General features: G+C 51.3%; 9 protein-coding genes across 9 annotated transcripts; 6 read left to right on the top strand and 3 right to left on the bottom strand.

The window, feature by feature from the left end:
- Positions 1-85: 85 nt before the first annotated feature.
- On the bottom strand, positions 86-464 carry aspf8 (ribosomal protein P2; the record flags this gene model as incomplete). Its single annotated transcript, XM_056981850.1, has 2 exons — positions 86-256; positions 306-464. The coding sequence occupies 2 exons, from the start codon at positions 462-464 to the stop codon at positions 86-88; spliced, it is 330 nt and encodes a 109-aa protein (XP_056829686.1).
- Positions 465-916: 452 nt separating this feature from the next.
- N7510_009926 (uncharacterized protein) lies at positions 917-2,038 on the top strand (the record flags this gene model as incomplete). The annotated part of the gene is made up of 2 exons (XM_056981851.1): positions 917-922; positions 977-2,038. 2 exons carry the CDS (start codon positions 917-919, stop codon positions 2,036-2,038), a joined length of 1,068 nt encoding a protein of 355 aa, XP_056829687.1.
- A 180-nt stretch (positions 2,039-2,218) lies between these two features.
- Positions 2,219-3,586, top strand: N7510_009927 (ATP-dependent (S)-NAD(P)H-hydrate dehydratase; the record flags this gene model as incomplete). Its single annotated transcript, XM_056981852.1, has 5 exons — positions 2,219-2,312; positions 2,367-2,406; positions 2,466-2,501; positions 2,553-2,649; positions 2,702-3,586. The coding sequence occupies 5 exons, from the start codon at positions 2,219-2,221 to the stop codon at positions 3,584-3,586; spliced, it is 1,152 nt and encodes a 383-aa protein (XP_056829688.1).
- Positions 3,587-5,084: 1,498 nt separating this feature from the next.
- Positions 5,085-5,441, top strand: N7510_009928 (putative adhesin; the record flags this gene model as incomplete). The annotated part of the gene is made up of 1 exon (XM_056981853.1): positions 5,085-5,441. The coding sequence occupies one exon, from the start codon at positions 5,085-5,087 to the stop codon at positions 5,439-5,441; it is 357 nt and encodes a 118-aa protein (XP_056829689.1).
- Positions 5,442-6,499: 1,058 nt separating this feature from the next.
- N7510_009929 (DNA replication licensing factor MCM7) lies at positions 6,500-9,104 on the bottom strand (the record flags this gene model as incomplete). Its single annotated transcript, XM_056981854.1, has 4 exons — positions 6,500-6,574; positions 6,626-8,543; positions 8,597-8,730; positions 8,787-9,104. The coding sequence occupies 4 exons, from the start codon at positions 9,102-9,104 to the stop codon at positions 6,500-6,502; spliced, it is 2,445 nt and encodes an 814-aa protein (XP_056829690.1).
- A 296-nt stretch (positions 9,105-9,400) lies between these two features.
- On the top strand, positions 9,401-13,239 carry pex1 (AAA family ATPase peroxin 1; the record flags this gene model as incomplete). Its single annotated transcript, XM_056981855.1, has 4 exons — positions 9,401-9,511; positions 9,571-9,810; positions 9,870-9,948; positions 10,010-13,239. The coding sequence occupies 4 exons, from the start codon at positions 9,401-9,403 to the stop codon at positions 13,237-13,239; spliced, it is 3,660 nt and encodes a 1,219-aa protein (XP_056829691.1).
- Positions 13,240-13,382: 143 nt separating this feature from the next.
- Positions 13,383-14,759, bottom strand: N7510_009931 (major facilitator superfamily domain-containing protein; the record flags this gene model as incomplete). The annotated part of the gene is made up of 2 exons (XM_056981856.1): positions 13,383-14,533; positions 14,585-14,759. The coding sequence occupies 2 exons, from the start codon at positions 14,757-14,759 to the stop codon at positions 13,383-13,385; spliced, it is 1,326 nt and encodes a 441-aa protein (XP_056829692.1).
- Positions 14,760-15,174: 415 nt separating this feature from the next.
- Positions 15,175-17,410, top strand: N7510_009932 (Zn(II)2Cys6 transcription factor; the record flags this gene model as incomplete). The annotated part of the gene is made up of 3 exons (XM_056981857.1): positions 15,175-15,612; positions 15,666-16,158; positions 16,236-17,410. The coding sequence occupies 3 exons, from the start codon at positions 15,175-15,177 to the stop codon at positions 17,408-17,410; spliced, it is 2,106 nt and encodes a 701-aa protein (XP_056829693.1).
- A 5,283-nt stretch (positions 17,411-22,693) lies between these two features.
- Positions 22,694-24,917, top strand: N7510_009933 (uncharacterized protein; the record flags this gene model as incomplete). Its single annotated transcript, XM_056981858.1, has 3 exons — positions 22,694-22,840; positions 23,239-23,456; positions 23,519-24,917. Coding segments are annotated over 3 exons (1,764 nt in total), but the record flags the coding sequence as incomplete, so codon positions are not given.
- Positions 24,918-27,591: the final 2,674 nt, after the last annotated feature.

The raw sequence follows: 27,591 nt of genomic DNA on the forward strand, positions 1-27,591 counted from the left end.
TGCATCGCAACAGCCTGAACCATACACAATTTCAGAAATCCGTCCCTCCAATTCATCATTTTTGAGGCTCCGTGAGAGAAAGCGCTTAGTCGAAGAGACCGAAGCCCATGTCCTCGTCGGACTCCTCCTCCTCCTTCTCCTCCTTCTTCTCCTCGGCAGGGGCAGCAGCGCCACCAGCAGCAGCGGCGGCAGGGGCAGCACCACCAGCGCCACCGGAGGGAACGGAAGCGAGCTTGGTGGAACCCTCAGCGATCAGCTACGCAGCGAGTCAGTATTGTCCTTGATGTATGCGGAAAGAAACTAACCTCCTGGAGGTCCTTGCCCTGGAGCTCAGCGATGAGCTTGTCGAGGCGCTCAGAGTCAGCGTCGATGCCGACGGAGGACAGAACAGCCTTGACATCGGCGGCCGAGGGGGACTCGTTGCCGGCAAGGGCGATGAGCAGGTAAGCGGCGAGGTGCTTCATTTTGAAGGTGCTGTTCAAAATTTGTTAGCGTCGGTGTAGAAACATCAGGCGACGAGCATACTTTTTGAGATATCGAGAACAAGAGAAACAATCGATTTAACCGCGGTTTGGGCGGAGACTGCAACGTCGAGTTCGAGGTGGTTGAAGAGAGAGTGGATGCAGATGAAAATTGAAGGAAAAAGTGCGATTGTGTAAGCGAGTTGGTCAGGTGACCGCATCCGATAAGGCCGACAGACTGGGTCGGCCACGCATGATGAACTGGACACACTCATCTTCTTAGACAACCGACGGGCATTTCGTCAGAAGAAGGGACTCGTTACTCGATCAGAAGACTAGCTCTCGTGGAGTTGCACTCGGAGTCATGAAGCTGCCCCGTCGAACGAACCATCGACGGTGAAAGCTTCCCTTCATCTCTCTTTATCAGCTGGTTGAGCTAACTTTCACCCTTCAACATGAGTGTATGTTGTCAGCCTTGTTACTACGGTGTGCCTGTGATCTAACACTTTGCTAAGTTCCTCGACTCCATCCTCTCGTCCATCCAGACGGACAAACCGTCCTCGGCGTCACTGTCACAGCCGCCCGCACCCCCGGCACCTTCCTCCACCGCGAAGAACAATGAGCGTAAATTAGCACCAACGGCATCCCGAGACATCCCAGTGCGTGGAAATGTTGATACTGGAACAAAACGCAAGGCCGAAGAACAGCTACCTCGTCCGACGAAGCCCAGCAGCCAAGCGCCCAGCAGACCAACTGCACCACGGCCCACCGTTTCGCCTGCAGCTTCGAAGTCTGTGCCCAACCCCATATCGAAGCCTGCAGCTGCTTCTCAGGCCCCCAAGCCGGCTGCATCGAGAAATGGCGCGTCTGCCATCGCGAAGACGGCACCGGCCAAACCCGCACCAGCCAAGCCCGCACCAGCCCGACCCGCGCCGGTGAAAGCCATTCCTGCTGCTCCATCGAAGGTACCACCAAAGGGATCCTTTGCAGATATCATGGCCCAGGCGAAAACACTACAACAGAAAGCGCCGACGCAAGCGGGCATGTTCCGGCATCAAGCAGTTCCCAAAGAACGCCTGAGCAAATTGGAGCGGAAGAAGCGGATCATGGAGGCGCAGGCGAAAGAGAAAGAACAAGCGCGACTGGTCAAGAAAGGCGTCCCGATTGCTGCCAAGGGCAAAGCAGACGGAAAGAGAGCCGAGCGGGAGGAGGTTTCCTACAAGGGCACTGCCAAACAGTCACGGCTTCCTGAACCACCTACGTATCGCGGAACAGCAGGCATGTCTGTCGCTCGCGGTGCACATGATCGCAAGCGATATGGCCGACGATCCCGGGCGGATGAATACCTAGGCACGGACGAAGAAGATGAAGGAGACTACGGGGGTTATGAAGACGAATGGTCGGATGCATCTTCTGATATGGAAGCCGGTTTAAACGATGTGGAGCAAGAAGAGGCGGCGGCGCTAAGGAGCGCCAGACGTGAAGATGAAGAAGAGCAGCGGGCGGAGCAGGAGGCCAAGAAGGCGAAGCTGGAGCGCCAGAAGAAGCTGGCTGCGCTGGTCCGGAATAAACGGTGAACCTTTCCAGGGTTTTGTTACTAGCATTTTGAGCGGTTTCCTGTCAATAATATAATTCGAACTTCATCTGGTTGCTAGTTATAGATCATTCTTTGTCAGCCCCACTCGTGAGTGACATCACGCTTTCCATGCCGGACTTTGCAACTTCCCTTCCTCCCACTACCCTTGCTCGCCATCCTCATGGAGTCCGTACACCATGTGTCGACCTCGTCGAAGATCCTCTTCGGCAAAGTCCGCAAGATCGTACCGCCTATGCTTGAGAAGTTCCACAAAGGTCAGCTGGTTGTGCTGGGACACAGCTATGGTCTGAACTAACAATTGCATCCAGGACAACTCGGGCGTGTAGCCGTCATTGGAGGCTGTGTTGAGTACGTACAGTCATTTGCCTGTGGTTTCTTTGACTGACTACTATAAAGCTATACTGGAGCCCCGTATTTCTCGGCGATGGCATCGGCGAAACTAGGTCAGTGGTGTTGATGTTTCCGTCACTGCCCAATTATTGACTCAAGTGCAGGATGCGATATGGTATTGCTGGCACTATGTCTTTCTGCCATGGTACGCTAACCACGATAATCCAGAGCCATGTTCTCTGTGAACGCTCCGCGGCACCTGTAAGGGAATACAATCTTGAACCCCCCGACTTAAATCTGATATCGCGACTAGGTCGTCAAGTCCTACTCCCCGAACCTAATGGTACACCCAATCCTGCCCAGCGTGGACACAGTCAAAGACCCGAAATCAATTGACGCGCCGTCACTTGCCAGCCCAATTATCAGCATGCTCTCCCGGCTCCATGCCCTGGTGATCGGCCCAGGGCTCGGGCGCGACGAAGTGACACTCAAAGTTGTGGCAGAGGTGATCAAAGAAGCACGAACGCAATCCATCCCGTTTGTGCTGGATGCAGATGGGCTTCTCATTGTGACAGAGAACCCGGACCTGGTAAAAGGGTATAAGCAGTGTATCCTAACACCCAACGTGGTCGAATTCGGGCGCTTAGCCAAAGCCCTCGGAATCAAAGTTGCCAGTCAAGCGGATATCGCCAAGAGCGGACAGGATGGCGATAAAACCAGCAAAGAGTCCGAAGCGTGTGAGCAACTTTCCAAGGCTCTGGGCGGTGTCACCATCATCCAGAAGGGTTCTCACGATGTCATCTCGAACGGTTTCGCGAGTATCATCTCTGATATTCAAGGTGGCCTGAAACGCAGCGGCGGCCAGGGTGACACCCTGACCGGCTCGTTGGGGACGATGCTTGCCTGGCGAGCGGCATACCATGCTCGAATGTGGGACTCGAGTGAGAAGGACAATGACAAGGAGGCCGAGAATAAGGATGACGTCCGCGCAGAACTCGAGGACGAGAATAAGCGCATGTCGCCCGCGACTACCCTGCTTCTGGCCGCGTGGGCTGGGAGCGCTATTACCAGGGAGTGTTCGCGACGGGCCTTTGAAGCCAAGGGGCGCAGCATGCAAGCAAGTGATCTGACCGATGAAGTGCATGGGAGCTTTGTGCGGCTTATTGGGGAGCCGGAGGCATCTAAGACTCATCTTTAGGCCTGGCATTTTTATGCAAGGTTTCATTCATCGGGGCAATGTCAATCTGAGAATAGAATCAATACGGTTTCTCTGTCTTCGAAACTGTTATTCGCTGGCCCTGCCTGCGTTTCCTTGCGAGATCCACCCTTCGGTCTAGCGCACCCAAAGCACTCTCAGGGTTCTTGTCTTTGTATTTTGATTCCAGCTACGCTGACCCCGTACAATGTATATACGTCGACTGTAGAACAAGGGATCCTGAACCCGATATAAGATATCTAGAGTCCGAGGGCCTCATTCACCTGCTTATCTCATCCAGAATGGTACCCGATCCCCGACTTTGACAAGGACGCACGCGCTTCTTGGTATACCCGCTATATGTGCATGAAATCAGGCGTCCGACGTAGGCCGGTGTGGCCGAGTGGTGGATACAAATGCAAGCCGCTCGCGAAAATATGAACAGTACAACAATCCTAGAGTAATCTATTATCACTTGTAAACCGTAATTGATTCCGGCGGTGAAGCCGCACTCCTGGCGATGCACCACGCCTGTTTGTTCGACCACGGTAAAAATACGCGCAGGGCTGCAGCTGGTTTGCATCGATTTTTAGTTATGGGCTCTTCTCACTTTCGCTTTGACGGCCCTATCCTTGGCCAGGTTCCAGATCAACTCTACGCCAGTCTACACTCGGCCAAGTCCAGCGCCGGAATACCCAAATTTCTTTCCGCCAACCAGGAATAGCAAGCATATCATGAGTAGCGAGTTCAACATGCGGTGTCAGACCCTTGCAGCAGCCGACTACATGGACCAAACTCTCTCTCCACAAAAATGATGCTATATATAGACCCCGCGGTGGTGGGAGAGCCAAGGTCTGTATTTGGGTTAGGGCTTCGGCGGGGATAGGCTGGATGCAGGGACTATGACTATGACTGCCTGAGACATACTTATAGTCACCCCGCTTTTCTTTTGCTCAGTCGGCGCTGCGTTGAGCTGGCAAGGCATGCTGGCAAGCCATCGACATCACCATTATCGACAAGCTATTGGTGGTGTGTCGAGGGATTGTTTTACTTCTCGTATTCGTCGCATCCCGCGGCGTCGCGGATTGGTCAACCTTCTCAGGAAATTACAGGCATGAGAATACCTGGAAACCAATATTTTGGGAAACTAAACGAGCAAAAAAAAAAAAAAAGACGGATATTGCTGCCGCCTACCATATCACCGGTACGCGGGGCTCGGCGAGACGAGCCGTGGAATGTGCCCAGCGAGAGACAGACCCCGTGGTGCGACTGAACAGGTCAGAAAAATGAGGCGTTCAGCAGACGACCCTAGAAGAAAAGACATGGCCATCCAAGTATTAGCAGCACGCCGTGGTAAGCCGAGGATGGTGAACTATATAAAGATAGCTGATAGCCCGTCAAAATATATACAAGATCAACTCTACACTTTCAATTGTACAAGCCAAGCCACCCTTCAATCTACATACAACCAGAGCCTCACACAGCTCCCCAAACCCTCAACATGAAGTCCACAACCACAATCCTCCTGACCCTCCTCTCCGCCACCCTGGCCATCTCTTCAGCAGTCCCACCGCCCAAGTGCGGAACCTGCAACCCGATCTCAGGTCAGAACAGCTGCGACATAACCACCTCGTGCATCAACACGGGTTCGACCTTCCACTGCGCCTGCCGTGCCGGCTACAAAGCCTCCCAGCATAACCTCAATGTCAAGGACCAGTTCCGCCTGCCGATGAGCAATTATGAATTCCTCGTCTTCGTCCCAGAGAACACCGCATGCAATACCCTTTGTGATGACCCATATGCGGCGCCCAATGAGATCTGCCAGGAGGTCAAGCTTTATGAGCATTGCGCTGTCTAGTTGGGGTGGTTTGATGGGTGGGGGTTGAGGTACCGAAGCGCGAAAGTGGTGAGAGGACATATGACGGGGATGGGAAGGAGAAGGGAGGAACAATGTTTAGGGAAGACTTCGATTTGGATATGTTAATGTGTATAGAGACAGAAGATAAAACTGTCTGGTCACTCCTTAATATACTACAATATTGCACCACAACGCTCGATGACAGTAAATTGACCACCGAATATGGATTTCTTTGACACCATTTCTCGGCGTTCTCTTTCGCGTAGTTAAAAGGCATTAAAGATATCTATTACCTCGATTTAAGTAGGCGATTAACCCAGCTCATGGGCATATAGAAGTGCAGAGCGGATTTTAGTAGATAGTTCAGCATCTAGCCTTCGGTTTCTACTTATTCTGTTAAAGGCCCAAGCCCGCTATATTTCATGACTGACTGGCTACAGAAAGGGACCCGATACAGGAGGAAGAGACAAATATAAGGTAGAAACAGAATAAGAAAGACCCGAGTGTCGATCCCGTGAGCACCGCATGATAACCAAGGCCTCTATGGCCGAGAACAAGAATAACTATGCCTAAGCCTGCACCATATTCCCGGATGGGTCATACACGTCCTCTCCCTATTTCTAATTTTCTAGGAATCTGGCTCATAGGCAGCGGAGCAATTAACAATTTGGAGCAGGCTGATGGCTAGAGGCATGATGCGAATTGAAGGGGTTGGTCGGGTTTGTGCAACGGGGTGAGCACTCAGGTTGCTTAGGTCCCAGTCGGAGGCTGCTCAGGCCTGGCCTTGAGTGCTCAGTGAGCGACTCCCACTGAGCGGATCGCCACTCGCGGCTTACCGCTACCAATATTGCAGAGACAGAAAATAAATATCTTTTGATTTAGTTACCCTAATCAGATTCCCTATCTCCAAGATTCGCAACACCAAAAACACCCAGCCCGAGGCTCTACCAGTTCCGTTGCAGACCCTCATGCAATCTCTCGCAAAATAAGCCCAGAAAACATTAAGAGGCACAGGATAAGGACAATTTAAGTAGCAGAGTGACAGAAACAAAAACAGATTACAGTCCCATCTCGTCATCATCAGCAGCAGTAACAAACAACAGACGCGAGCCATTGCCCGTAACTTGCCAGACCTAAGGAAATTATCAGTATATGCGATAGAAGAAGATAAAAAGAAAACTTACGCTCATTTCGGCATACTCGTTGATCGCGGTAGTGAGCTGGTCATCGGTGAAGCCCTTGGCCAGCACTCTCTCGCGAATGCGGCGCATGCTCAGCTCGCCATCGTCGCTGTCTCCTACCGCAGCGGCGCCGCTCTCCATCATGCCTCGGATCAAGGTGTAGATCTTGCTAGTCGGGGTGTGGTCGGCACCGGCCTCGCCGTCGTTGAGCAAGGAGGCCTTGCTAACCTCGATAAGACGCAGAGCCTCGTCGACATCCTCGCGCACTACCTCCTCGCTGAAGCGAAGACGCGCTAAAGCCTGCGAAAGACGCACAATACCCAGCAGGGTACGAGGAGAGACGTGCGAAAACTGCTTCTTCCTGGCCTCGTCCGCTTTTTGCTTCTTGCGCATCGAAACGTACGCGCCCACCATGTAATCAGACACATTAGATGGCACCACGGGGCGATATGTTCGTGCCTTGGCAACGTACTGTCGGACTTCGTGGGGAGTAAACATGATCGCCGCGTCCTCATTCTCGGGATGCTTGTTGTGCATGTGCACGTAGGTGACATGGTTGGCCAGTTCCTCGTCGGTGTCGCGCGACGGGGTGTCCAGAAGCAAGAATAAGACGTCGAAACGAGACAGTAGCGCGGCAGGCAGATTGATGTTCTCCACGGGCGAGATTCGAGGGTTGTACCGGCCGTACAGCGGGTTAGCCGCGGCCAATATCGAGGTGCGAGCGTTGAGCGTGGTCGTGATGCCTGCCTTGGAAATGGAGATGGTTTGCTGTTCCATCACTTCGTGAATGGCGGTTCGGTCCGAGTCCTCCATCTTGTCGAACTCGTCGATGCAGCAAATACCGTTGTCTGCCAGAACCAGCGCTCCGCCTTCCAGCATCATCTCGTCCGTGACCGGGTCCCTCATGACCGCAGCAGTAAGACCGACACCGCTGCTGCCTCGTCCAGTAGTGTACACGCCACGTGGGGCAACCTTGGTAATGTATCGTAGCAGCTGAGATTTGGCCACACCAGGATCACCCATCAGACAGATGTTGAGATCACCACGAATGTGCATACCGTCTCCCATCTCTTTCGTGACACCGCCGATCAAAAGCAAGAGCAGGGCCTTCTTGACGTCGAGATGACCATAAATCTCGGGAGCAATAGACCGAGAAAGGTATTCGTACATGTTGCCCGAGCTCTGGTACTGCTCGATCTTGCGAAGAGTGCGGCTATCCATGCCCATGTCGGTGTACGACTTTTTGTGCTGGGTGATGTGCTGGGCCTCTAGGTATGTGTCGGTAAGCAAGCCTGCGCGAATGGCACGGAAACCAGTGTAAGGAGTGGGCAGGAAGATGCCGGCAACGTCAACCATGTCACCGGGATTGAGTTGGCGAGTGAGAGCGCCGTGGCAGTGAATAGTTAGAGCCCGGGGGATGTGGCCCACAGGCACCTGATCCGCCATCTCTTGGATCTTCACTTCTTGGAAGGGAACGAATTTCGAGGCACGAGTTGAGAGGAACAGTTGGCCCTTGGAATTGTTCTTCGTACACTCCTCCGACAAGCACTCTGTGAGGGGAAGGAATTGCTTGGTGGTAATCGGCTGGAAGACTTCGCATCCACAACGATCACAGGTGTAGGCGTTGATCTGAACCGACGGCTTGACGTCCGAGACACGGGTAGTAATACCGCGGACAGTGATCAAGCTACCGAGGTGTTCACCCTTGACATTACGGACTGCCATCGCTTTAGAGTCACGTTGGTCGCTGGATCCCGAGGCAGTAATCGGCTTGAAGTTGAGAGTATATCGACGAGTGAGCTCTGGGGGGAACATTGTTGGGGTAGTCGCCGCGTCCATGTCAGCTTCCATGGCCATCTCCATCGTTTCGTTGCGCTTCTCGCGCTGTGACATGATCACATCTAGCACATCATCCTTGAATCTGCGCCCGGGTTAGTCGTTGGAATCGTGGATCGTCGTTAGCTTTGGACTTACGTGACATCCTTTGTCTCCTTGGGCATGACCTCGTCGACCGCCTGCGACAGTACATCGATGTAGCGCTTGGTATTCTTCTGGATCGAGTCCACCAGTTTCAGATCCTGCTGCTCATCCGGAAGCGCTTTCTCGAACTGTAGCAGAAACCATGAGCTATGACTGAATACCCCAGTGTGACACAAAAACTTACCACCGACAAATCATCCAGCTCTATCAGAATGCTCGATTGGTCCCGGTTTGCAACATCTTGCAGAACCTGCATATACTTGAGTTTCAGGTCTTTGCGCCTCCTTGCCCCGCTGGTCTGCCCGCCCTCCGCCTCGTCGGCATCGTCCATGAAGTCATATTCATCGCTGGAGCGCTCGCCATTGATGTTCAAGTCCTCCAAGGCCTCGGTGGCAGCAGCTTCGGAAGTGGACTGGAAGGTCTTGAAATGCTTCAAGAAGTCCTTGAAAGCGTCCAATTGCTTCGTATAATCAACCGGCGCGGGGTACTGCAGTAAAGCCATGATGAAAGGGGTGAAGAGGGTGGAACGAGCGCAGGGTGAGAAGAGTGGATGAGCCCTTGAGAAAGAAAGACTGAGCTGTGGTTACGCGACAAAACACGACCCACACACGACGGGGACGCGTGAGAAATGCACCATACCGGAAGGGGAATGGCGCGTCTCGGACCGGATCAACCCTCGGTCCGAGCTCGGCGGGCCGAGTCGTTTCCCGGGAAAGCGTGACTGGCGGAGTCCGGGGTGTTTGACCAGACACACCTCTGCCAGCTTTCGTGTGCGCCATCTCACCTGCGCCTTCCAGTATGGCGCCCAAGAAGCCCTCTGCCACGGCTGAAGTGGCCCTCGTCCCTCTCAAGAACTGCCTGGTCAATCTGCCATCGTCGCTGGTCGCCTTGCTGGTCAATGCCAACACCGTCAGTCCATCACTTCCCCGCCATGCTACCCATCTCCGGCTAACAATGTACTGCGACAGGCTGCTCAGAATGTCATCATTGAGCTGCAATACCGGTCGATCTCTCCGAAATCCAATGGCGCTTCTCCGCAGCAGCAATCGTGCTTCTTGGGTTGGACGGGAATGCCGAGCCGGCGAAAGCTCGCGCCTGTCGTGGGCAGAGAGGGCATTAGCGGTGGCTTCTCCAGAGAGCAAGAGATTTCGACCGTCGAGCTAGATACGACCTTTGGAAGGCTTCTCGGTCTTGCGGAAGGACAGAAGGTATATACATTACTCCCCTGCTTCGTCTTCCCACGTGGGATTCTCACACTCATTTCCAGGTCGGGCTGTTCATACACCTGGATCCGCCAGTCGCGCATACCATTAACATCGAGCCACTGACCCCAGAAGACTGGGAGAGTACGTATCATGGCACCTCTAGCCCACTACACGACGTCTTACTGACCGGTTTTCACCCTAGTCATCGAGCTTCATGCCACATTCCTGGAGCTCAATCTCCTCTCGCAGATCCGTGCTCTACCAAACCCTACCTACAGCGCAGCACAATCGGACCATATGCACCCGCTCGCATTGCACCTCTCTCCAACCTCAACCGCGAATATCGTTGTCACGTCTCTTACGCCAGCTCCGTCAGACGATTCGCCGTTTGCCAAAATTGCGCCGGATGCCGAGGTGATTGTGGCTCCAAAAACCAGAGCGAAGCCCGGTAAAGGGTCCCGAACAGACAGCCGAAGTGCAAATGGCAGCAGCCGCAAAAGTGGTGGTGGGAGGAGCGCCGGGAGCACTGTCCGCCCGAAAAGTCGCTCCGACTCTACTACCCGAGGCTCACTTTACCTGAGAGGTGTGGACCGATCGGCGGCGAGCCAATGGTTTGATGAGGAAATGGAGGAGGATGCAAACGACGGCCTCCGTGTCTGGGTTGATCGGGACCTCCTTGCAACGAATGAGCTTCGAGGAGCAACATGGGCATGCGTGTCGGTAGTTCAGCCATCTGGTCTCAAACCTCCACCAGATCCTCAAAAGCACCTTGCCCAAGCGGAACAAAAGTCAAGCGAAGCCGGTTCTCCGACAACGAAGCTTGTGGCGAAGCTGATTCCCTGGGAGGAGGCACCGGACTGTCGGCATGCGGCGATGTCCTCCTTGTTGTGCACGGCCCTCGGGGCGGAAAACATTGTGGGAGGAATTTTGCGTGTCGAGGCCGCGCCACCACAGCTGCACCGTTCAGCGGTGAAGACCCTGAAGGTGTATCCGTTTATGGTGGATGCGTCGAAGAAGAAAGATGGACTGAAGTTTGGCGCTGACACTGCAGCGTCTCGGGATGCCTTGGGAGAGCGCCTCAAAGTAATCTACGGCAGTACTGGATCCGATATTGGATTGTTCTCGGGGCCCCTGACCGATGGCATGATCTTGCCCAAGGCCGAGAACCATCCGTCAGTCTCTTCGTTTGATGGCGCCATCATCCGATTCGATCCGCCCTTGAAGGGTACTGAAGATTCAAAGCCGATGTTTGGGTGGCTTCTAGGCTCCGAGGCAAAGTTGAGCGTTGAAGTGCAAGCCGAAATACCCAAACCAACCGATACAAGTGCATCACAACTTCCCACTGATGACCCCATCCCCGATACAATGCCCCATCTGGTGGGGATCGATCCTATTATCTCTCAATCTTTAGGCAACTTGACCAAATCTTCTTCAATTCTTTTGACTGGCGGTCTCGGGGCCGGAAAGACGGCTCTTAGCTACCTCTTGGCCCATCGCCTGCGGAGGGAACATCTGTTCAACGTCAAGTACTTTTCTTGTCGCAAGCTTGTCACTGATGAGACGCGGATCTCCAACATCAAAGAGGTGTTGAATCGCCTCTTCATGTCTGCGTCATGGTGTGCTCGTCTTGGTGGTCAGGCGGTGGTGATTCTGGACGACCTTGATAAACTCTGCCCTGTTGAAACCGAGTTACAAGTCGGCGGAGACAATGGTCGTAGTCGCCAAAACAGTGAGGTCATATGCTCCATGGTTCGGGAGTTTTGTTCAATGAACTCCTCCGTTGTTCTATTGGCCACTGCGCAAGCCAAGGAATCATTGAACAATGTCATTATCGGTGGCCATGTCGTTCGTGAGATCATCAACATGAGAGCCCCGGATAAGGATGGGCGACGAAAGGTCTTGGAGAAACTGACCAGCCAAGACAAAGCGGCGGATACACTCAACGGCCATTTTCGAACCACAAGCTCTTCCACGCATTCCACACATGACTCGTGGCTCGATCCTTCGAATCCAGGAAGTCGTCCCAGCTCATCTGGCGGGGATGGCTTTGTTCTCGGCAGAGATGTTGACTTTTTGGATTTGGCGGGCAAGACTGACGGTTACATGCCTGGCGATCTCGTGTTACTTGTTGCTCGTGCGCGCAATGAGGCGCTTATTCGCTCCGTTCAGGACTTGTCTGCCGAATCCAAGATGATCACGCTCGCCTCTGAGGATTTTGATAGCGCTCTAAAGGGCTTCACTCCGGCTTCTCTTCGAAACGTGACCCTCACCTCGTCTACTACCACATTTTCCGCCATTGGAGGTTTGTTCGAGACCCGTCAAACTTTGCTCGAAACCCTACAATATCCTACAAAATATGCACCGATCTTTTCACAGTGTCCGCTGCGGTTGCGCTCCGGTCTCCTGCTGTACGGTTTCCCGGGTTGCGGCAAGACGATGCTGGCGAGTGCCGTGGCAGGTGAATGCGGATTGAACTTCATCAGTGTAAAGGGTCCCGAAATCCTGAACAAGTACATTGGTGCAAGCGAGAAGAGTGTTCGCGACCTGTTTGAGAGAGCCCAGGCCGCCCGTCCTTGTGTCCTCTTCTTCGACGAGTTCGACAGTATTGCACCGAAACGTGGCCATGATTCCACTGGAGTCACTGACCGCGTGGTCAACCAGCTCCTGACACAGATGGACGGTGCCGAAGGTCTGTCAGGCGTTTACGTCTTAGCAGCAACATCTCGCCCTGACCTGATAGATCCGGCGCTGCTGCGTCCTGGCCGACTAGACAAGTCTCTGCTCTGTAACATGCCGTCCCACGCAGACCGGGTCGATATTATTCGAGCAGTAAGTGAGAAATTGAAGATGAGCGACGAGGTCCGCTCTCGTTTCAGCGACATTGCCGCCGAGACAGAAGGCTTTTCTGGTGCGGATCTGCAAGCTGTTGTGTATAACGCGCACTTGGAAGCAGTTCACGACGCGCTGGGTGACCGATCCACCGGAACTGATAAGCCCGCCGCAAAATCAGGTGCTACCAAAAGCTCATCCGCAACTGTCAACAGCAAATCATTTATCCAATTCCTCTACTCCTCAACCGAAGAAGCATCTGGTTCCGCGTCCATGCCACCTCCTGCCGTGATTGCGGCCAAACTGGAAGCAATCAAGAACTCTCGCCGCCGCCAGCGCCAACTGGAACAAGGAAGTAGCGGTGCCGCTGCAGCTCCAATGGCCAATGGTACAGCGGAGGCCTCTGCAAATGAATTGCATGACGAGATCATCGTTCGCTGGGAGCATATCGAACGCTCGCTGGCTACCACACGCTCTTCTCTTAGCGCTGCTGAACGCCGACGCTTTGATGCTATCTATCGAGAGTTTGTTGTTGGCCGCAATGGCGAGATGCCCAATGGTGAACCCGGAAATGAGATTGGTGGTCGGACTAGTCTGATGTGATCCGTCTATCTTTCTCCCTTGGTTCTTGTCTATATACTGTTTTTACCTTGTAGATATACTGCATTTGCATCTTCAATTGCTTTTTGTATTTATTGACATGTTGTGTTAAATAGACACTGTACACTTCCTTTTACAGGATGTTGCTAGAGCGCTGGCTTCTTAGTTCTCCAAATTTTGAGACAGAGAAGCCATATGCCAGACCCCAGATACATGAACCCGGCAAACAACTGCACTCTCAAATACGAATGCACATCGCCGGTTTGATTTCGTAGTTGCACGGCAATAGGTTCAGCCACAGCGGTGGGTGGTGCGAGAACCAACCAAAAGAACGCCAATGCACCAGCTAAATCCTTGAGCCCGACGATTTCTGCGGCAATTGGAGCTGCTGCTGCCCATAATGTCCCCGCTCCCAGGCCAACAGCGATTGCAAAGAAATACAGCAACCCAGCAGATGATGCAAAAGGCCACACGACCAGGCAAAATACGGCACAGAACAGAGAGCTGACGAGGGGGATCTCAATCCGACCGAAAGAGTCACTCAATCTGCCCACCATGGGACGACCGAGGGCCTGGCCTAGATTCAAGAGAGCGCTAGCAAGGCCTCCTTGCTGCTGTGTCAACCCAACTGCCACTGCGTAGCTTGATAGACTGAACAACAACGCGATATATCCCAAGCCGCTGCAGATACCCCATAAGAGATAGAAGATATATCTCGGTTGTCGGAAGAGTTGCACTTGCATAAGACTTTGACCAGTTCGTGGCGCAGAGCTCGGCGGCAACCGAAGGAGATTGCCACAGAGCACATTGATGGCGAAACAGATGATACCGAGAATGCGCATGGCCCATGGATAGCCAAGACTGGAGATTATAGCATTCACCGCAAGTGAATACGTCAATCCACCAATCCCAGAACCAGCTGCTACAATGCCATTAACCAGACTTCGGCGTTTATGAAACCAATGCGATACAACACCGACAGAGCCGACGAAAGAAAGGCCCATTCCCAGTCCAAAACATACGCCCTGGGATAAAAAGAGCTGCCAATTTTGATGGACGAAGGAGGTAGAGATAAGCGATACTGTTATTAGCACGCCGCCGATGGATATCACGGGTCGGATTCCGTAGATATGAACCATGTATGTCGAGAGAGGTGATATGACGAAGGCCATGGAGATGCTTAGACCCCCGACAAATGCATATTCGAGGGCGCTGGTGTTTGGGAATGTGTGATTAGAAAGGTAATAGGAGAGAAGAACCCCAAAAGCCTTTGGGGGGGGGTGCTCGTTAGCTTTCACTGAATGTTATAGTTGGGGTTATGGCTCGAGTATGCATACGCTATTGATACCCCATGTATGTGCATTGATGAGAAACACGGATACGACGCATACCCAACCGTAGCCGCCTTCAGGTAGCTGCTTCACTTGTTCTTCAGCATCGGGCGCTCTGGTCTGGAGCTCGACGGCTGTGTCGGATGAATTGCTCTCTGAACGGCCATGAGAGCTAGCAGGCGATGCCATCATGGTTTATTGTATAGGAACTGGTTTTAGTAAGATTTAGAGGCCTGCAGATTTATAGCGGTTATAGGGACCTGATATAAGACTTCTTTAGTTGCTCACGGCCTCTTCGGCCCCGCTGCACCGAAAAATTAGATCTGTACCATGTCAATTTCCTAAACAGTTGGCATCATGGGATTTGCTTTCAGCACATCTCAAGACAGAACAACAGTTTATTCTCATTTCTACAGAATCCGCAGATCACGTTATAGTAGGTATTGTTCGAATCATATTCATTTCGTTCTCTCCGGCTGGGTTTATGGGCAGGATTACATAATTCGCTCATTCGCGGCCCTGCCGGGCCCGACAGAGCCGAAGCCCCCGACCTGGGTAAATTTACACTTACCAAGCACCTTGGGCAGGTACTGGAGCATCCGATACAATGGACAGAGAGCAAGATAATGCTTCCGATAAACAGGCCAGCACTAGCGAAACTAGCCGCTCATGTGTTAGGTGCTATCGAAGAAAGACGCGATGCGATCGCAAGAGCCCTTGTTCTCAATGCGCTCGCATGAGGGAGATTTGTACATATCCGAGTGAGCGGCGTGATAGTGGAAAGAAGAGTTCGTCGCTACAGGATATCTCTGATCGCCTGCAGCGGATTGAGTCAGTCCTGCTCTGGCAGATGAACAGAGAACCCTCATCCGGGGCTCCGCCACCGACATCGCAAGCAAAGATATCAGATTCGACGGCTTCTCCAGCTTCATATTTTTCCAAGTCATCACCTACAAACCCGTCGAGATCATGGGAGATTCTCTTGAAAGATGGCGAGAGGGTTCATTATGTCGACAACGCTAACTTACTAGACGTTTTTCAAGATGTGCGTTCAAAACACCCATCGACTTGACAATATATCAGCTAATAATCTCGTAGGAAGAACGCATGAAACCACCTGACTACCAGTTTGATAGTGGAAAAGCCACGAGAACCTCCAGAGATCTCAATCTAATAACTGGAATATCTCCAATAGCAGACAACAGAAGCGGAAATCCAGCAGACCTGTACCCGGATCCTCAGCTAGCACTACGGCTTTGGAGGGCGTTCATCGAAAACGTGGACCCTGTAGTCAAAGTTTTGCATATTCCGACTACACAATCATCCATCATTACTCTGGTAGCCGACCCGTCTCAAACCACGTCATCGTTCTCAGCGCTGGCTTTTGCAATATACTTCGCTGCCACAACTAGCTTGAGCGAGGACGAGATATCAGAAATATCCTCGAACAGCCGCTCGGAGTTGCTGGAGAAATTCAAGAATGGACTCAATCAGATCATTATCGACTTGAACCTGTTCAACGAACCCGACGTTACGACTGTTGAGGCCATAGCCATTTTTGCTGCAAGTCAAAAGACCCATTCAGCCCGATGTTTGTAGTTGTGTTATCTAATGAAAAGCAGACATGTCTACGAGTTCACGATCCTGGGCGTGGCGTCTGGATTCTAGTCGGTACTGCGATCCGGTTAGCGCAGTCCATTGGCATTCATCGAGACGGGGCCGCCCTAGGTTTGAGTCCATTTGAGACTGAGCGCCGACTCAGACTCTGGTGGCATCTTAACCTACTCGATCACAGGGCACCTGAAGATCACGGATTTGCCTACAGCTTTGACTGGCTCCATCAAGGACAGAGACTTCCACTCAATGTTGACGACGACTGTTTGTTCCCTACGATGGAGACACTGCCATCAGAATCGGATGCCTGGACACAGACATCCTTCGCTCTGGCTCAAATTGAAGCCACCAAAATCTTGCAGCGTGTGCTCGGCACGATAGCAACGGGCCAAGGCGCCGACCTTACGGGCGATCTTGAAGAAAGAAAAAGGATTATGCGCGAACACAAAGCATGGTTCGAAAAGAAATTCTTTTCCCACAAAGCTCTATCCCAAGCCCAAGAAACTGCTGCAGCTCATTACAAGACTGCATACACCAAAATGGAGTTCATGTTGCAGGCTCGCGAGCATCTCACTTCACAAGCCGACCACAAAAACTGCTCAACGTCTTCCCCATCGAAGGGGCTCTGCGAAATAGCTTTTTCTACAGCCTGCCGCACAATTGAGAGTAGTTATTCACTGCTCAGTGGCAGAACAACTGGAAACCTTGCCTGGTTATTCCAAGTGTACCCGCAGTGGTACGCTCTCGCATATGTTTTGCGTTTTCTATGCGCTTTCCCCTTGGCACCGGAGACCGAGAAAGCGTGGGATCTGGTAAACAAGATGTTCGATGCCCTGTCGTACTCGGACGACTTGTCAGCAGTCGGCGCTGGGAGAGGGAGTATCTGGCGATGTCTTGCTCGGATCCGACACCAAGTTTGGATTGCAAGAGGCGGCTACAGACGATCTGCATCGGGGACGCATAGAAAAGTCAACAAGGGGGTCTCGCAGAGTACTAATGTTGGTGAATCAAGCTATGCAACTCACAATGGACCACAAGAAGAGATGGATCTCGAGTATATGCAGAGAGATGAGAACATGCTAGAGCCAGAATGGCCCAGCCAAAGCATGCCACCATCGGATCCGGCTTGGGATATTGAGGGTGATTTATTCGGTGACTCGATGCCAGACATGCTTTGTCTACCAGAATGGAACGATATTGTGAATGGAAGAAGGCTAGGCTCGACTTAGCTTAATCCATGTGCTTTTGATTTTTTCTTTCGTATCTACTTAGCTCTTGCCAGATCCAGCAATCCTGTCCAGCCCGCTGCAACGAATATCCCTGATGTCTCATCACCGAATGCCTGAAGAGATTTTCTCTGATGCCTAAAGATCTGCTCAGAGCTTAGATTGATGCACTTGGGTGTATATTCGATGCCATCGGCCACCCCGAACAAAGAAAGACCTTCTTTTTACGCTGAGAGACTTGTCTAGATCCTTGAACGGCAGGACCCACTTCCCTGGAAAGGGCTTAATATTGGGTTGCCAAACGTAGCATCAGCGTCCCACTTCAGGAAAGAGACATGGGAAAGCTTACAGGGGATAGGCACGTTTCGCTGCGCCCCTTGCCACAAGGATGGGGCGGATCCGTGAACTTGCTGGTAATTTCTTTCTGAAACTATTAGGCCACCGCATTTCAAAGTTATTTTTTGGAATTTGTCTCTTATTCTTCCGCCAATGTGGACTGAAGTAGGACAAGCAAGACAGATGTGAAAGGCATTCATGACGTCCCAAAGCCAAGAGCAATGTTGACAGGGCCACGATGGCAAAGTATTGGAGCGTGTGGTGGGACGCTCGAGGCAAACGCCAAAAAGGGAAGTTCTTGGTAAAGAGAGGTTGCCGTTGAGCACATTTCTTGAGGGGCTTTTTGTTTTCTTGGCTGTTTCCTCCGTGCTACTCAAGCCCGAGTCCGAATTGGTCGGCCGGGTTCCAGGGAATAGAACGGAAAGATGAAGAAGAGGATCCGGTCGCCACACTGGTGGAGTGGGAAAAAAAAGATATTTGCCTATTGGTCCTGACGGCAGCCTAATCGGACTGTATCCAACGTTGACCGTTCAGAGAAGGTGGCGCCCGCCTGACAAGCTTTTATTATCGCGAGACAAGATCGACTGTCCAATTGTCAGATTTTGTTGCCGGCTAGATCCCAGTCTTGAGGATATCATTTGCTGGGCATGTCTTGCAATGCTCAGCAGCAGCGAAGCAATTTCTGGCTTCCTTCTCAGGGGATCTATCTGCCGAGAAGCCCCATGGTTTATAATACGACACGATCGGATGTTGCCAGGTTGTAGATCCCGGTGGATCAAAGTTTAGGATGACAGGATGGCCTGCCGCCAATGAGAATACCCACCAGGTCCACTGCATAGACTGAGGGAGGACAGGTAGGACCCTTGGCGAAACATCCTTCCCTGTGGATAACAGCAATCGGGTTGAAGATCATAAGGAAGTAACCCTCAATCTCAGGATCCGTGGTACGCAGGTGACAGGCCAGGAACCTTGAATCCAAGGGAGTTGATGCCTTGGATGTGTGTCTTCTGACTCTGGGGCGCTGGTCTACGGAAAGTTAATGCGCCTATCTTATTAAGTATATTTTGAAAAATCAGAGGAAGCAGTGAGGAGGGGATTGCCGACCTTGTCGTAGATCTGGTAGCCTGAAGGACCGGAAAATGACTCGCACGATATTTGCTGCCATATTGTGTTAGACGTTGAGAGAAATTGCGCAGCGAACCCTAGAGCAAGCGACATATTGTACCAGGCTCACGGAACAAGGGGAGTTCAAGAATTCACAATATGCCACCCCGGCTGCTGCCTTTTTCGGAGACTCCCGGTCATTGGACTGTTCCAATGCACTGAACGTATAACCTTTCAAGAGCATGCAGACGAACCATTGGCTTCTTTACTGTCGTCTGATAGTTTGTATTTCTTTTTTTTTTTCTTTTTTTCTCCCCCTCTATCCCTTCCATGCGATCCGGAAATGGGCGGCGGGATCAACCACGGCTCATTGTTGCTTGGCGACGAATGGCCAGCGTCGCACAGGAATGCTCGTCAGGACGTCGAGATATCAATACAGCCACCAACGGGCGGCAAAAGGAGGCATCCGACAATGGGGCATGTGCCTTCGAAGACCAGGCTGAGACAATAATGAGTACTTCTGTCCATGGTTTGTTTGATGGAAATCTATGCGGTTCTCGCCTCATTGGCGGGATCCCACCTAGTAGAAGTTAAATCGAAGTATATATTTAGCACTCTAAAAACTCACCTCAAGAGGTACCTGCAGCGACCGATGTACCTGGTACGGTTTGCTAGAGCAACCCTAGTAATTATTCGGACAATTACAATGCTTTATGTGTCGCATGCAAAATAGTGTAATTTAGCGTTTTTCGAAGCGATAGATCACGAACAGTGGAGCCTAAGAAGGCTCGTTCCCCGAGCCGGAGCTCCGGCACGAAGTAGAGGGTGGCCATACTACACACTACATGCTATCTTCATGGATACAGCTTGTACTAATTTGGAACTTGGACGGCACTCACCGCCCCTGCACGTGCCAGCAAGGAGACAACATTTTCATCACTTCTCGGCAGTGTGAATGGCTTGCGATCTGCTATTATCTAGCCCAAAGCGGAACACACCCTGTCCTATTTAGGATGAGCACGGCCATTGTTCACGGAGATATGTATGGAGCTCGAGGGGAAGAGTGAACGAATGATGCACAACATTTCCACGGCCTTCTATTGACTGTGTCCCCGACCAATCATTAGCTGTCGGGTGCTTTTCCAGAGTCCTACGCTTTGCACACTACTCACCCAACTAGGCTGCGGTAGCCTGGCCGATCTGTCCACTAATGCAAGTTCTGTCGACACGAATCGGACCGCGGACCCGCTTCTGGGGCCTGGGATCTCTGGATCTATGGTTATTCCTTCCACTCGAGATGTTTATTTCCACTGCCCTAGTAGACCGGAAGTTCTTTCCTGAAAAGCTGCCGCGTACGCCTTGTGCTTTTCCTTGTGCCCTTTCTTGTTTTTACACTTCCTTGTGCGGGCTATATCCGGATTAGGGCTCTCTTGGTCTGCCGGAGGAAAAGAGCCCCAGGCCGGGCGGGGGTCAAAGCTCTCTGGTGGTGGAGCGGGATGTGTCTCGGGCCGTCCATGGCTGCATACAGTCACCAGTGCCGCCTTGTTATTTTCTCGCTTCAGTTTGTCGGTGAGGATGTCGCCAGCACAGGACAATGCAGTTGTTGTGTAGAGAGTTGCCGATCGCCTGATCTTATTTTCTTCATACAGAATCTAAACCACTGCTCGTGCTCCTCAAGTATTTCCACAATCAAATAATTGCCACGTCTCGGTGACTATTCCGACAGGCGGGTCAGAAGTGCAAAAGAGAATTGACAATTAATGGGGTTCTGCTTCCTCACCGGCGCTTTCCTACAGGGCCGTGATGAGGATGGAACCCGCCTATTGGCTCTCTGCGAGTTCCATGGTCTGATACATCATTCTCTGTCATGCGACTGGGGGCTACACGGCTAGCCTGGAGGGTCGATCGTCACCTCTAGCCTTTTTCGTTTCATTTTATTTCGTTTTCATGCAGTGACCCGCTTATCGGGTGTTCGCGCTGGCACATCTGACTTCATCGGGGCCACTCGGCTGTGGATAATACAGCCTAGGTGCCTGCCATTGAACAATCACTATACTGTGCCTTACCCATCTCGTATCAGCCGCTGTCCGTGCAGCTGGCGTTCAACCCTTGAGACTCGGCTTCTAGAGCACAGAACATGGTGGTTCTGACCAATGACATGCGCCATAAATTGATCAAGATGACTCTAATGATTCGATGCTACAGTTCTGCGGATGGATAAATCGCCTCCATACCTCTTGCGCCTCTATTACATGAAGAAAAATAAAATAAAAAGCAAAAATGAAATTCCAAAATTATCTTACAGAACCACGGGCTGGACCGCTCCAGTTGGACCCCTATGCACACTGCCTGCTGGCACCCATTCTTTGCCCTCCCGAATACAACGTATTTCCCATGTCCCTGGCTATCTGACCGAGCTTAAACACGGAAACTCGTGGCAAATGTGATGAAAGTCGCCTCTCGGCTCGGCCGTGATGCCTGGAGAGACTAACTGGGGGTTGTATCCACATTAGGAAAGCAACCAGGATCTGGAGAACCAACGGTGGTCTTATTCTGGCAAGAGGCAGGGCAATCCTCCAGTGCAGAGAGCTAGAAAATAGAAATTCGTCATCTCCCATACACATTCATCAGTCAATGCACATCAAATATCAGTTGATGAGGCACCATCCCCCTTACCAAAGATCCCAAAGGCGCTTTATTCAAGCTGCAACCGGTCGTTGGCTCCATCCTCAGCCCAGCCACAGCCCTGCACTAGGACCCTCCAAAAGAAATTACTTGCGATCTGCCACTGGGGTTATCCTGTACATTTGGCATCGGCACTTCTATGCTTGGTTGAACTTCTCACCACTGGCGAGATCTGCTTCACTACAGTGCATGCAAGCTACTTGCCCGTCAATGTCGCTGGTGGCTTGATCTGTTAATTTGTACGGCCAGTCACATTATATTACACCAGTAAGTTCCTTTTTTCGACTACGGTTTTTCCTTTTTCTTTTCCCTTTCTATTACTGCCATTATTATTATTATTTTTTCATTCTGCGCCTGTCATCCCAGGATCTTCCTCAGATCTCCCGGTCTAGTGCCCGCGGACCTTGCTCCTGCTTTGACCATTGTTCCAATTAAGCTCTTTAGCAAGCTGAGCACAAAGTCAGCGGGTCTATGTGAGGCCTCTGAATTAAGAAATCATGCAATCTGCCAATATCTGGTGACGAATTTGTGGACGAGTCAGCGATCCCCCATTTCTTTTGTGTCTGTCTTCTGCTCGCTCTTCTCTTACTTGAGGCTCGACCTATTCACTCTCTTCAAGCATGCCCTCACTTTATCACTCCTTTCTACTCTCTTGATTTCTTTCTTCGCTCCCTTCGCTTTGCTTCTTGCAAAATAGTATCCGCTTTCCACATCTCCTGTTTTTCACCTGCATAACACCTCGGTTTCTCACCTCTGATACCTTTGGTCCAAAGCCCGTGCCTTTCCTGCTTCAGAGCGAGCTTTGCCACGAATTCCAGCACAGTTTTGTGAGAAACCCCCACTGACAACCTTGACTTGGACCCAGTCACTGACCCTGTTACCAATCTAGACGCTGGACTTTGCCACAAAGGACATCAAGGGCCAGGCAACGGCTTAGGTGTCTCGCTGGTGTCACCTCACCAGTCCATACTCAGGGTCCACGAGGAACCCGGCAAAACACCGCTCAGGATGGATCCCTGTAAGTGTCTCTTCCTTCCATGGTTGCCCCGTCATGCGGTTGGTTAAATATCACCGCTGGTGACCTTTGCCTTTTTCGCAAATTATTATTTTTATTTTCTGCCCTTCTGACCGACGACGTGCCCAGCGTCTTTTCTTCCAGATCCATTTCTTAACTGCCCAGCTGCCTCTTCAGACGGTGACTATTTGGGTGGGCAAGCACTGTGGTCCCATTTGCCGGCGTTTGGGACGGATGAAGATGACAACAATCAGCGAGTCGGAGCTCTCGCCTCTATGCCTGTTACCAACGGTGTGAGGTACAGCGTACAGCAGGCAGCTATGCAGGATTTGCAGTAAGTCGTTCTATTCTTTAAATCTGGACTGTCCTTGCGCGCCACTTGGCCAGCCTCCCCTTGTCAATGCGCTTCCTCCGGGTCCAGGCAGCTTAGACTTTAGTCCAGCCTGTTTTCTTACCTTCCATACCCATCTGCTACGTGCATGTGTTTCTTCCGATGCCTTGACCCTTTTATCTGAGTTAGTCTCGTGCTTTCCGGCTTCTGCTCCCGCTTTTACATGCGCCCTCCGTCCTCCTCTCTTTTTACACATCATGCGCGAGGGTTCATCTGAATTCCTGTCTTTTCTCTCGCTAGGCGTTCGCTCGCGGAGATTGTGTGGTGATGTAACATGCTGAACGTGTCGTCTTCTTATAGTTTTCCTGTCTCGACTACGGCTGCAATGACACCCCCGGATTCCTGCTCTGGTATTGCCCATGCCTCATCAATCTCCAATATCTGTTATATTCTAACAAGGAAATTCTTGCGGCATACATAGATTCCTTTTCTCCCATTTCTGGTCCTCTTTTCCCTCATCCTCCTCACCATCATTCATTCGATAGATTTGGAGACTTTCGAGGGCTACCACACACTTTGTGAGTATGTCGCCTGTGTCTAAGTAGCTATGGTGACTGACAAAACTCGGTATTCACTTCAGACAACCCCCCGCTATGTCAACAACCATGCAGAGCCTGGGGCCCTCCGTCAACTCTATTCCGGCATTTATGGGACGGAATAACGCCTATTTACCTTCTTATTCTCTTCAGCGGGGGCCGGGATTCCCGCTGGGCGATGCTTCTCGGGCTCCCCAGCACACGAACACTCGAGTTCTGGACACTGGCTTCGACCGTAGCCAGAACAGCTTGATTCAGCCCATGATGGAACAAACTCAGCGATCCCAGCCACAGGCTGAGAATAATTCAGCTCCACCGTTTGAAGAAACATGCATCCTTGAGTCCATTGTGGCGGATATGGCAGGCGCGCAGCACACGATCACACCTGAGGTCCATGCCAAAATGGGTAGAGGATTCTTCCCATCTGAAGGCAAATGGACCTGCTATCGCCGGAATTATTTCGCCGTCACCTGCTCATTTACGCTGCAACCCTGGCTGTCATCGGTTCCCCTGTACCTTCGCAAGCCAGATCAGACGCTGGAACCTATCCGAGGTTTCGCAATGTCCATCTCTGCAATCGTGAATGGGCAATATGGCGAGACTCGGGATCTTGTGCAGCATACTCCAAAGAGAGATAAGCAGTCTGAGACCAGGCCTGGCCGAGTTATTCTTCAACCTGCTCCGCCCAGTTCGCTATCTGCAGGGTCTGTTTCAAATGTTAGCAATTCGGGATTTTCGCAGTCGGTGGACTACAATACATCTTTCACAAATACTGCTCCACCCTGTCAACCACCTACGCAGCATATTTTCCAGCGAATTCAGTTCCAAAAGGCAACCGCCAACAATGGCAAGCGCCGCGCGCAGCAACAAACCTACAATCTGATTGTTGAACTCCAGGCTGAAGTTTACAACCCCATTGATGGCAAAGCTCGTTGGGTTCACATCGCTCGACGCCAATCACACGCAATGGTTGTCCGGGGGCGCTCTCCCGGTCACTACAAGGATGGTCGTCGGGACAGCGCCGCTAGCATGGGCCCCGATACCAACGCCGGCGACGGCAGCGGAGGCTCTCTCCCTCCCGGAATCGGCCAAGCAGCGCGATCCCATCTGCTCATGTACGACTCGGGCCATCGTGGTCCTTTCGGCAGAACAGATTATCGGCATATGCCTACGGCGGAGCATTCCCCGCTGAGTGACAGTCCTTTGATCTCGTCGTCTTCTTCGTCGGGCTTTGACTACTCAATCATGAGTGATACGATGGATCCGATGGATACGCTGAAGACTGATCACTATCTCAAGACCGATCCCTACCAAGACCCTACCTTCGCCGGAGTTGCCAGCCACCCACACAGGCAGCAGCTCAGTGCTGGAGGATATGACCCGGTCTATTCGACTTATGGCCGGTACGGTCCTATACAAAACCCGCACAGCTTGTGCACCTAAGCGACATGCTTTGATAGCACTGAACGAAACCAATTACGGACTGGAGCATGAAGGCGCGGAAGACGATTCTATGGCATTTGCTTTCTGGTTTCTGGGGCTTCTTTTTCTTCATCTTCGGTTTCTATTTTCCTTTTTCTTGTGCCTTATTTTGATCCTCATTCGGTCTTCTTTAGTTCTCCGGAAGGACTAGGAAGATGGTTGGCATGAACTGCTATCCTGCACCTGGCCTCCAGGGTCTCCCACGCAGCGAAAAGTCGGCCGAGAATCCATTTTACCTGAATTTTTTCTTTTCTTGCCATGTGTTCTTATAATTAAGATGACCCCTTTCACAAGGAGAGCGAGCGTGCAGAATGCTACCGAAAAATGCGAACCTTCTCCAACTCCATTCAAGTTCCTGTCTCAGCTGCTAATTCCCCAATTTGCCACAACCCACCTCTAATTGCAACCTGGCCTTGGTCAGGTCCGATCGGATTCAGTGGAAGCTGAGAATCTGCAGCTTTGCTTTTTCCCTACCTTGTTTCTTTCTTGAAATTCTTATCACTTTTTTAGCCAATAAACTTCTGGCCTGCAGAGGCAATTGACATATTCTGTTTTTAATTTCCATACGCCTGTATGCGGTACAAAAGAAATACAGAAATGAGCAGGGATCCGATCTGGGTGATGTAGCCTATTTTTATTGATTGTTCCAATCATAAATTTGGAAACAAAGTCGAGACCTCAAACAAACGCTGCCAAGGGAAGACAGGCTATCTGGGACAACGCACATATCGCCAATCAGCAAGCGCAAGCTATAGCCTTTTTTGGCCTCTAGTAGGCAGCAATAATCTGCTCTTTTGGTAGATGTATATGTACAGCGCAAGATGTATAAGGAATATGCAAGTTGTGTCTTTGCTTCTTTCAACAAATCGAGATCGAGCACTAGGGTCATCGAGTGATCGACGCCAGGTGATCGACAGTCCCATGCAGGTCGTGGGGTATATTGCATGCTTCAGCTAAGCCTTGTTTTGACCTGCCGAAACTTAAGACATTCGCAGTGGCAATCAGGAGACTGCACTAGGAACAAATTGAGATGCAGAACGAACTAATGTGGATATTATTAAGTATCTTGAATTTTATTGATGTCATGCATGATTCTCTGATGGATGTGCTGCACATGTTTTCGATCATCCGCGGAACTATTTACTATACATGAGTGCAGTAAAAACATTATCAAGAAAATAAAATCTTACGTCTGCATGTCCGCACCTATTCTTCATCCAGCGCTTGAATTTCCGGCGCTGCAATAACTAGTTGATGCATCTCGTATGCTTGAAGTTCGAGTAAAAGATATTTGCTAAATATTGCCACTATGGAGAAGGTACATTTGAATTCCAAATCGGACTATGAAAAGAAATAATAACTTGCATTTGGGTCGGATATTCGTAAGGTGAGTTATGACTCAACAGCTCATCAATATCATCCACGCATTTCTTGTTGATCACCTCTGGCAGTGACTACAATAGATAGTGTATAGACGCTGGTCTGAAAACGGAGGAAATCGGAATTTCGAATCCTGAGCACCTGATCCGCACGACCTTGACCTCGATCCTGCACGTTGTACAAGTCCATTCGAGCGAGCAATTGAGGCCAGTCTTGATCACTTGCCCCCAGTTTTCATTTTCACATCTTACTGTCTGTGCGCACTACCCGGGGATGGAATTGATTGAGTCTAAGACAGAAGATCAGAGAAGGAAAAGAGAAATATGCACCCGCACGGGCTTTCTGCCCAACAGCCGTTGTAGAATCTCTTCTAATCCGAGTTTGTTGCACGGCAGATTCGGAGTTGAGGAGAAACCACTGTCGCTACAAGAATAGATGGATTGAGATTGGCTTCGTTCTAAGGCTTAGCAGTGCACTACAGAGAGTATGAATACCGGGAGAAATAGACAGGGATGGAAACACGTTGTCTTAGATGCTGAGAGGCTGGGAACGTGCATGCGTGAATTCAGCACAGGCAAACAGAATGCACTTGATCCTAGTCAACATGCCGGGGTAGGGCGTAAACTGCGGCCAGAGAACAACCCGTTTCTTGACTCTGGAGACACGGCATCCACTATACTCTGGGTTGGTGGTGCGACAGCCATAAAGTGCACGCTTGCGTCCTCATTTTCAACTCCTTGGGATTTTGAGCGATCTGGGTATTAGGTTGGTTCGCCAGTCGTTCTCATTCTCATGCTTCGACGCCTGTCTTTGTCCCCAATAGGGTCAAACCATCCCTGCTCGCCATGCCGCTTTGACGTTCGGGGGGCCAACAGGATTTGGTTGGTCGTGGAAGGTCGCAGAATCTGTCCGATGCGTAGAAGAATCCTCCGGGGTTTGAAATGCGACTGGGCGTGCTTATCCAGGGACATATGTTCGATCTCCTCTGGGTTCCACGTCAACGGCTTCCGAGCAGCCTGTCTCACCAGGGAACAAATATCCCGAGAAACACGTGAAGGAGAAGAAAACATCCCGGGATGGCCATGGGTCCCTGACTATCCATCCGCCGTGCAACATACACAGCCGATTCCCTGAACTTTTTCTGAACCTCAACCAGCCCCGACGTGTCCTTTGTAGCAATTTTGGTGTCTGTTCCCCCATCATTCGCATCTTCTCCTTCGAAACATTGGCAAGGCCAGAGATTAAAATATAATCC

Source organism: Penicillium lagena, assembly GCF_028827675.1.
Source record: "Penicillium lagena strain IBT 129212 chromosome Unknown utg000007l_segment0_segment0, whole genome shotgun sequence".
NCBI lineage: Eukaryota > Fungi > Ascomycota > Eurotiomycetes > Eurotiales > Aspergillaceae > Penicillium > Penicillium lagena.